Raw genomic sequence first — 11,100 nt, 5'->3', positions numbered from 1 at the left:
AGGAAAGGGGGCGGAGTGGGAAAGGGTGCGAGGGGATTGGGAAAGGGAGTGAGGGGATGGGAAAGGGAGCGAGGAGATGGGAAAGGGAGCGAGGGATGGAAAGGGAGCGAGGGGATAGGAAAAGGAGCGAGGGGATGGGAAAAGGAGCGAGGGGATTGGAAAGGGAGCGAGGGGTGGAAAAAGGAGCGAGGGGATGGGAAAAGGAGTGAGGGAATTGGAAAGGGAGCGAGCGGTTGGGAAAAGGAGCGAGGGGATGGGAAAAAAAGAGCGAGGGGATGGGAAAGGGAGCGAGGGATGGGAAAAGGAGCAAGTGGATGAAAAAAGGAGCGAGGGGATTGGAAAGGGAGTGAGGGGATGGGAAAAGGGAGCGAGGGGATGGAAAAGGCTTTGTTTCATCCCTCTATGTGCCTTAATAAAAACCAACGTCTTTACCGCTCGTGTGTCTGTGGATGGGAAGAACAAGACATTTGAACTCTTGAACATATTTATATTTCTCTCTCTCTCTCTCCTTCTCTCTCTCGTCTCTCTCTCTCTCTCTCTCTCTCTCTCTCTCTCTCTCTCTCTCCTCTCTCCGCTCTCTCTCCTCTCTCTCTCTCTCTTCTCTCTCTCTTCTCTCTCTCTCCTCTCTCTTCTCCGACTCTCACTCTGTCTCCCTCCTCTTTCTCCCTCCGGCTCTCTCTGTCTCTCTTCTCTCTCCTTCTCTCTCCAACTCTCTCTCTCTCATTCTCTTTCTCTATTTATCTCTCTCTTTGCTCATGCTGTCTTCTCTCTTCTCTCATTCTCCCTCTCTCCTCCCTCTCTCTCTATCTCTCTCCCTCTCTGCATCCCTAGTGTCTTCCTGTCTAAGTATTCTAACCCCTGTCTTTCTTCATATAATTAGACCTTGGGTTCAGCGCATTGGATTAATTGTCGGATAAAACAGATTTGTCTTTTCTTATAAGTGCTGAGCATGCTGCTCTGACCAATACTGCGCTGGGGTTCAGTTGCCCTGAGTTCAGCTCCTAACACACTTTGAGTGAAACAAGTAACCTGTTGACTGTAAGACTGCACACACACTCATGCATGAGCAGGCACAAATAGGCACACACACACCACATCACACAACACACAATAAATGAACAGACACACACACACACAGACACGACACACACACGACACAACACACACACACCACACACACACACACACACACACCCACACACACACACACACACACACACACACACACACACACACACACACACACACACACACACACACACACACACACACACACACACACACACAGAGAGAGACAAAGAGACACACACATAATCATGAGCAGGCATACCAGCAGGCACACACAGACACTGGAGCTGAAGAACCAGGAGCTTTAAAAGGTTACCTCTCCTTGGTATGGGATGAGGAATATTACATTATTCCATAGGCAGAAGATAGAACAACCAGAATCACAGTCAATAGTGGAGGTTTTTGGACATTCTTCTGGATCTCCTCTTCACCTCTTGTTTTTCTATCCCTGTCTATTGGGTATCATCTAGCTTAGCAGCTGCAATTATGCCCCCCCCCCCTTCCATCCTTCTCCCTCCCCCTTCCATCCCTCTCCCTCCCCCTTCCATCCCTCTCCCTCCCCCTTCCATCCCTCTCCCTCCCCCTTCCATCACTCTTTCCCTCCCTCCCCCTTCCACCCCTCTCCCTCTCCCTCCCTCTTCCATCTCTCTTTCCCTCCCTTCCAGCATCAACATTTTTTGACACAGAAAGAAAGCCTCTAGAATTCAGAACAGTTCGTCCAATCGATTCCTCCTCTCCCTTCCACTTGCAGCCCCCTTCCTCTCCCCGCTTGTAATTTGTCACCTAGCAACCAGCCGGTCCGCTAGCTGTTGTTTCATCCATCTCATGTACAGGAGAGACATTAACCACTTCATTGTCATCACCTCTTGTCCTCATTACATTCTAAAGTCCACTCTCTCTATAGTCTAAAGAGTATCACAGCTCTCGTAGGGCTAACAAAGCATTTTTCATAACATTCCCTCCAGCAAGGACTGCTCAAACGATAGCAGAGCCTCAGAGCAATTGAGCACCCACCTTGCAAAATCAATAAGACCAAAGCAATCTATCGATGGTAATGGCCGCCAGGGCTTATCGTAGTTATGTGAGTTAAAATGCCATTCGGATTGTCTAGTGTGTAGTGGCAACATTCATAATGGTAATATCATATCACCATTAGTTTACTTCTTCACAAGAGATAACAAATCTATCAGACATAATGACAGTGCGCCACCATGATCCTGGTACTGTGTTATTACAGATGACATGTTAAGTAGCCATAATGTGTTGGACCCACAATGCAACAGTGGCAGTCAGGGGGATGACGCAAGGGTGAGGCAAGCGGATCATTCGGGAGGGGTGATACAGGCTAATGGATGAGGCGAGAGGCCAGACTCCCTGTTTTTCACGGAAGTCTGTGCATTGGGTGAAATGGCATCGGGTGTAACAGTTGGGTGAAATGGCATGCGGTGTAACAGTTGGGTAAAAATGACATGCGTGTAACAGTTGGGTAAAATGGCATGCGGTGTAAAAGTTGGGTAAAATGGCATGCGGTGTAACAGTTGGATAAAATGGCATATGCGGTGTAACAGTTGGGTAAAATGGCATGCGGTGTAACAGTTGGGTAAAAGTGGCATGGCGGTGTAACAGTTGGGGTGACAATGGGCATGCATTGGTGTAACAGTTGGGTAAAATGGCATGCCAGTGTAACCGGTTGGGTAAAAATGGCATGCAGTGTTAACAGTTGGGAAGAATGGCATGCAGTGTAAAGTTGGGAAAATGGCATGCGGTGTAACATGGGTAAAATGGAAGGCGTGTAACAGTTGGGTACAATGGCATGCGGTTTACAGTTGGGTGAATGGCATGCGGTGTAACAGTTGGGAGAAATGGCATACGGGTGTAACAGTTGGGAGAATATGGCAGTGTGGTGTAACACAGTTGGGTGAAATGGCCATGCGGTGATACAGGTAGGTGAAAATGGAATGCGTGTAAAAGCGTGGTGAGTACTGGCTGTTATGACACACGGTAGAGGAGGGCTTCTGGCCAAAGTAGAGTTTGACTGAGATTTAGCTCATACTACAGTATGTATGACATATTTTTGAATCGCTACTCAATATTCAACTCAATAGGCTATCATCCACATAACATATTGCATAGCATTTCATGTTTGTAATCATCTCTTGGACAGATTTTAGTTCTGGGTTAAGTAGTTTTTCTGATTCTGAGCGAATGCTAGTGCATGTACTGTAGTATTTGTGGGTTAACATATTAATATATAATAATATTATATGGTGTATGTATATGTATGTAGGTGTGTGTGTGTGTGTGTGTGTGTGGTTGTGTGTGTGTGTGTGTGTGTGTGTGTGTGTGTGTGTGTGTGGGTGTGTGTGTGTGTGTGTTGTGTGGGTGTGGTGTGTGTGTGTGTGTGTGTGTGTGGTGTGTGGTGTGTGTGTTGTGTGTGTCACTGCCTGCCTGTGTGTGCCAATGCCTGTCATGTTTATTCATGTCCAAGTTTGCATTTACAGCCAATTTTAACCAGACTACTGTACCTTAATTTTACGTTCAACATCTCTGGACCATTAGAGCACACTCACAAGGTGTCCAGGTAGCATCTTTGGAGATACACACATTGGGGAGGGAGAGGGAGAGGGAGAGGGAGATGGGAGAGAGAGAGAGAGAGAGAGAGAGAGAGAGAGAGAGAGAGAGAGGAGAGAGAGAGAGAGAGAGAGAGAGAGATGTTTATAGGGAGAGGGATAGCAGAGGAGAAACATCTTATGTACGATAGGCCATCATTTTCTTTTGTTGCTGCACACACAGCCCCGTCTGTCGGCATAATTGCACTGACATTTATATTTTCATCTGGTGGTGTTATGTCAATTTCCATTACTGGAAGCCTAAGCTGTGGTGTTGGGGTTGAGGGATGGAGGAAGGGAGGGAAAGAAGGCAGGGATGGGTGTATCAAGAGAGGATTGGAATGAAAGCGCAACTAACTAGCTGGTAGAAAGACTCCCCTGACTATTCGGCTGCCGAACTCACAGCAATACTCTGTTTGACACCTCCGCTACGACATGTGGTGCATGAAAAACACATACAGTGCCATCCGAAAGCATTCGCACCCCTTGACTTTTCCACATTTTGTTGTGTTACAGCCTGAATTTAAAGTGAATTAAATTTAGATTTTGTGGTCACTGATCTACACACAACACCCCATAATGTCAAAGTGGAATTATGTTTTCGAAATGTTTACAATTTAATACAAAATGAAAAGGTGAAATGTCTTGAGTCAATAGGTATTCAACCCTTTTGTTATTGCAAGCCTAAATAAGTACAGGAGTAATAACGTGCTTAACACGTCACATAAATTGCATGGACTCTGTGAGCAATAATAGTGTTTAACATCATTTTTAAATGACTACCCAATTTCTGTACCCCACACATAGAATTATCTGTAAGGTCCCTCATTCAATCAGTGAATTTCTACCACAGATTCGTCCACAGAGATCAGCGATGTTTTCCAATGGTTCATAAAGAAGGGCCCCTATTGGTAGATAACATTTAAAAAATTATAATAAACAGACAATGAATATCCATTTGAGCATTACTACAAAGATATAGGCGTCCTTCCTAACTCAGTTGCCGAAGAGGAAGGAAACCGCTTTCACCATGAGGCCAATGGTGATTTATAACCGTTAAGAGTTTAATTGCTTCAATTGGAGATAATTGAGGATGGATCAACAACATTGTAGTTACTCCACAATACTAACATTAATGACAGAGTGAAAAGAAGGAAGCCTGTAAGACGACACTGAATGTTCCTGAGTGGCTTAGTTACAGTTTGAATTTAAATCTGCTTGAAAATCTATGGTAAGACTTGAAAATGGCTGTCTAGCAATGATCAAAAACCAACTAGACAGAGCATGAATAATTTTTTTAAGAATATTGGGCAAATATTGTACAATCCAGGTTTGCAAAGATCTTAGAGACTTACCCAGAAAGACGGAAGGTTTTTCTAACATGTATTCATTCAGGGGGTTGAATACTTATCTAATCAAGATATATTAGTGTTTTATTTATTAAAATATTTTGTTGGTCTTTGACCAAAAAAATGACAATTTAATCCATTTTATTCCCACTTTGTAACACAACAAAATGTAGAAAAAATGGGTGTGAAAACGTGCTGAAGGCGCTGTACATGTGCCTCATAGAATCAAATATCTAATGAAATACAAACATGAGGGTCTACATACAGAACATGCAAACACACACCAACCACATGCACCACACACACACCCATCCCACACATGCACACCCCTCAGTAACCATTTTATACCTGTTGTGATCAACTACAATATGTGACCATTTGAATGAGTTCTGTATGCAGCCTCTCTTCTAGGAGCTCAAGTCAAAATTCTACTATACAATACGCATTGCCTTCTCTCAACTACCTCAGGTCTAATGAAAAATACTAGCCATTTTTTCCCCAGCCAATAGGATTTATCTCTGTCTCTTTTTATAATTGACTATTTCTAGCTAAATTGGAAGTTTATATTTTATGAGAGCGGTCATCAGTCTTACAGCTCAATTGATCTTTGCAATAAATCCACCCAGACCAATTGTACAGTGGGCCTTCGGAGTCTGCCAACCATTGATCTTTTTCACAGCCGCACTAAAATATTTATCCGGGTTGTGACATTTTAACTATGTCCATTGTGACATGTATGTAAAGATCAAACCCCTGATAGCCCCATTCTCGGCTACTCGGTCAACACGATCTGGCTCTCATCTCATTTGCTTCGGGACCTTAGTGCTTTACCGCTTTCCCCAGACTGTTGACAGGGAAAACATGTAATTTCTCTCTTCTCTTTCCACAAGTGGAGGGCTACATGGTGAAACTATTCTAATTGGTCTTTTACAGTCTTTCCCCACATTAATAATGTATGTGGAGAAGCTAGAAGCTAGTGCAATGGAAGCGCCTTAGACAGCGCTTTAAAAAAACGATGTGTCTGTTCTTGTTTACACGATTAGGAGTTTTATCCCCCCATCAGCAAACAATGGCCGCCGCCTCCTCCATGTCTCCTTGTCCCACATGAGTCAATTATAGACAGGGAAGGCGTGGGCTGACGAGGGGCGTCATTCCACAGCCGAAAGCTTTGAATATAGGGAGGCCTTGTCGTATAAACCCCCTGGCAGGCTGAGACAGGGCAGGACAGGGTGAGACAGGGCCGGACAGGGTGAGACAGGGCAGGACGGGTTGAAACAGGGCAGGACAGGGTGAGACAGGGCAGGACAGGGTGAGACAGGGCAGGACAGGGTGAGACAGGGGCCGGACAGGTGAGCAGGGCAGGATGGGTTGAAACAGGGCAGGACAGGGTGAAGACATGGGCAGGAACAAGGGTGAGACAGGGCAGGCAGGGTGCAGACAGGGCAGGACAGGGTGAGAACAGGTGCAGGACAGGGTTGAGACAGGGCAAGGAAGGGTGAGACAGGGAGGACAAGGCTGGAGACCAGGGCAGGAACAGGGTGCGAAGGGAGGGACAGGGTGAGACAGGGCAGGACAGGGTGAGACAGGGCAGGACAGGGTGAGACAGGGCAGGACAGGGTGAGACAGGGCAGGACAGGGTGAGACAGAGCATGACAGGGTGAGACAGGGCAGGACGGGGTGAGGGACGTGTGTTTGTGTATGTGAGACACAGTAATGTTTTTGTGTGTTCTACACTTTCTCTCTCTTTCTATTTCTCTCTCGCTTTCTCTCTCCCCCCTCTCTCTCTCTCTCTCTCTGTCTCCCTGTCTCATGAACATTATCAATCTCTTTGGCTCTCTGCCACCCTCTCTTTCTCTCTCTTTCTCTCTCTTTCCCAATCTCGCTCTACAGGTTCATAAAGGTATTAGTGAATCTCAGATCATTTCGGAGGGTGTTATATTAAGCTATACCTCTTTCTTTCCTCTGTCTTTCTTTGCCTATCTTCCCTTCAATTATAGCATGCGGCCATGCTATGACATGCTTAGACGTTAAAGGGGGAGTGCTGGTCTGGAATGTTGGTTGAAGATCTCTATGGCAACTTTGGTCATTTCAGGGTGAACATACATTTTTGTAATCCCTCTCTCTCGTCCAAAACTTTGATGATGGGATGACTTCAGACTGACTTCTCTCCATACTTTATGTTCGTGCATCCCCACTTTTATGTTCATCGAAAGATCATCATCAGTTTGAGGAGATAAATTTTCCCCATGCATTCCTAGACTGTCCCTTCATGTAAGAACTTTGTAGAGATCCCAGATAAATTCAGGATTCAGACATCAAACCCCGGGGGGGATCTGAAACCCCACACATGTAATATTTAATCATGCTTCACACAAAAAAAAGATTATTCACATAATTGCTATCTGCCTGTGAGACAAAGACACACAGTCATTGTCACCTTTGTAATTTGTCTAATTTAATAAACCATTGTTTTGCGTCCCCAATCCCTTTGAGTCCCAATCAAGTTATGGGCTTGATGTATCTGTTGATGTGTTTTGGGACGATTAGAGACACAAGCACATTGTAGGTCTTTGACGAGGCAGAGAGGCATACATATGCAAATTTCACACCCACTGTTGGAACTTATTTACCTAATTAATGGATTAACATAAGTCATTAGCAGCAGAGCGGAGATGCTCGACACGGCTTAACGTGACCCGGCTCGAACAGTGGGCGGCCATTTTCTTTTTTGACTAACCCTGCTGACATTGTGTAGCTCAGATATGTGGCTGCCACTCTTATTCACTCCCACACATACTGTATACACGCATAGTAACCCATTGGGCACATACAGAGCGAGCAACACAAAGCTGCGTTATGTCCTCAATGCAGGCACCAGGGTACACGTTTGCATGCAAGCATTAACCTAACATTGCAGGCGTGTAAATAAAAATTGAGCGGAGTCCCCACTTCCGTTTTTCGGGGAAAATTGAAGTTAGGTTGAAAATACTGTGTCCCTGAAAACCGTGTGTTAACGATTCCTGGTGACTCCGAATAGGCTAAGCAAGCATAAACACGGCGGCACACACCACCACACACACACACACACACACACACACACACACACACACCACACCACACACACACACACACACACACAGCACACACACACACACACACACACACACCACACACCACAACACACACACACACACACACACACACACACACACACACACACTCAGACACACACTAGGGAGGTACAAGGCACACACCATATTGTATTTCATTTCTCTATCTTTATACTTTCTGACTCAACGTTCTGAGATTGAATATGCCAAGTGATAGAGGTAAAGTCATCTAATTAAAACCTCTACTTTCTCCACTAATTGGGAATTAAGGTTAAAATGACATCAGGCTTCATACAGGCATCACATGACAAAGTGTGAATTCAAAATTACAGTACATTACAGTATATTCATTGTCATCATTCACAGTGAATTGTGAGGAAAAGCCAGGCAACTATTTGCCATTAAGTACATATAAATAGTGGCCTCTTAACACAGTGTCTTGTGTGTTTGTTTCTCTCCTTAGGAGCAGAGGATGTGGGTTTTGGTTGTTTTGGAAGTGAACTTGAATAACTGAATATCTCTCTCTTTCAGGAGGCAGACTGAAGGATACTGCATGTGCAAAATGAACTAAATGTATTTCAATCGCTTTCATTCTCCATTTCTTTCTTTCTTTCAATGATGTATTTCTTTATCTCACTCTCTTGCTCTCTTTTCTGCTTCAAATGATGCAATAAATGTCATTTTTGTTTAATTGTTCTTACCCCATTCAAATGGAATAGCCCTAACTTTCTGATTATCATTGTTAATACTGCTATCCTTCATCTCTTAGCCATTTTAACTGGTGTGGTAATTTTAAACATTTACATTTTGCTATGTTTTTTTCTGGCTTCTCCATACTCCCTAAACTGTCTCTTGCACCACATCTAGAGAAAAGCAACTCGAGATAAAGTTGGCTTAGGAAAATATAAACTGCCAAGCATTCGGAATATGTTTGGCCACACCCCCTGCAATGGAGCACCGATTCTAACAGACCTTGTCCCTCCTACCAGCCACACCCACAGTCAAGACTAGCCTATCAGAAGTGGTTAATACTAATACTGAACTGCTTTTCCTTCATTCCCTTCCGCACTCAAAAAACAAGCCCCACCCCTAATCTGCCCCCAACCCCTCTGTGAAAATTGATTTGCTAACTCTTGTCTTTTTACTAACAACAAGCTTCAGAATTCTCCAATGTATTATATTATTTTGTGATTTGGTTTTCCTTTAATTTGTACAACTAACATTGTGTCATTCACGGAATGTGAGTCATCTGTTCTTTTTTCTATTGAACTTACGTACTTACATACTAACAAATGTAATGATATTGTTTTATCTTTTTTATTTTTGGAAAAATCCTATAATACGAAAAGTCAAACTTTTTCCAATTACTTTCTTTATTTCTTTATTTGGAAGATTTGTATGCTATTGAAAAAATTAAAATAAAGCCTACTTTATTTATTTTTGGACATTTCAAGGATTGATAGGTTGGTTTATTATCGCCTACTCTTAAATTAACCTGATTGTTTATTGTTTTAAAAAAAAAGGCGAAATTCTCGTAAAAATTTGTTTTTGAAGTTCGAAACTTTGAGTTTACGGTTTGTCATTCTTTTTTTGCTTTCTCCTCCCCCTGTTTTCTCCTGAAGCACGCAGGCATTGGACACGCTATGGTAAACAAACTGCATTATATGGTAGATATCATTCTAATTGTCTTTACTTTGGTTTGCCCTGGGTTTCCGTTACCTCTTTCTATTCCGTTTGCTCTTACTGAAAATACAAACTTCCATCGATTCCAAGGTAGCTGAAAACAATCACCTCTCTATTTGTCTTTATTTTACTTCTTTGTCCGTTTCCGCTTTTTACCATCCAATACTCCTCCCTTCCTACAAAAATAGAAAACTATCCACTGAAAGAGGTCTGTCCTAAAATGTTAAATTTAGCAACAATTTAGATTTGTTTTGTTACTTAGATTTTTTTTCTCAAACGCTGTCCGTATGAAGAAATAAAGAATTATTTTCCAAGAAAGATATCAACTTCTGAATTGACTACGACAAAACCTATCCCCTATTTTTTTTTCAACAAGCGTCCTTGAAGTGGACGTACACAGCAGACTCCATTGACAGAGAATAACCCCTACTTTTACAACCACAGTGACAGGTAGTAAGAACTCAGGCCATATATATATACTAAATATATAGAGCATGTCTGATGCTCTATATATTTAATGTTAGAAAGTTTGAACATTTGTCAGTCTACTTAAACAGTGTGCTATTTAACTAAGCTAACCTAGTCGACTTTGAATTGACTACGAAAAATACATGCAAAAACATTTGTCTAACTTAGTGGATGGCAATTGTATTGTTAAGATTTAAATTAGTCAACCTATTCCTTCGGCAACTATCTACAGGTTCTGCCGAGAATGTACTGCAGCAAATATGTGTGTGCCAAGGCCTGTGGTTCCCACTCAAACGTTAGTAGAGTTCAGGTCCGTATTTACACCTCCTGATTTAGTGGCAGAAACAAGGCCGTAAAGCAGGGCCTCAAATGAGGGCTCGATCCCATTAGAGACCTACAGTGTGATTTAGGACTGAGCTGGTTCAGCTCTGAGCCCATACCTGGACTCAACATCCACACTTAATTCAATGCCATTGTGTCTGAATGGTAAATACTGTCCCCTTGTCTGCTACTAAGGCTTTCATGTGTATAGCCAGGCTTTCGGGAGTCAGGACAACAGGACAAGTCAGGACAGTGATGCTGCTGGTTTGCTAAAGGAAATGGGAAAAGAATAGAATAGACTAAATAAGCAAGGATAGAGTAAGAGGCTGGTTGGCGTAAGAGTACTGATGTGGATATTTTGTTAGACGTTTTGGCGATCCATGACAATTCCTTCAGAAATAGCCCCAGAAGGATGATCATTGATTTACATGTTGAATTACAGCATTACCATGCACTAGTATAAATGACTCAATTAACACTAGGCCTTAGTTG

General features: G+C 43.1%; 1 protein-coding gene across 1 annotated transcript in view; it reads left to right on the top strand.

Annotated features, from left to right (window-relative positions):
* LOC111980804 (neurexin-2-like) overlaps positions 1-11,100 on the top strand; it is a 655,826-nt gene that overhangs the window by 12,348 nt on the left and 632,378 nt on the right. The window contains exon 3 of the mRNA XM_070449631.1: positions 9,759-9,782. Coding sequence (XP_070305732.1) covers positions 9,759-9,782 — 24 coding nt within the window. The remainder of the gene's footprint in view (positions 1-9,758; positions 9,783-11,100) is intronic.

The sequence above is a fragment of the Salvelinus sp. IW2-2015 genome, linkage group LG3 (assembly GCF_002910315.2).
Source record: "Salvelinus sp. IW2-2015 linkage group LG3, ASM291031v2, whole genome shotgun sequence".
Classification (NCBI taxonomy): Eukaryota; Metazoa; Chordata; class Actinopteri; order Salmoniformes; family Salmonidae; genus Salvelinus; species Salvelinus sp. IW2-2015.
This window is presented reverse-complemented; position numbering and strand designations above follow the sequence as displayed.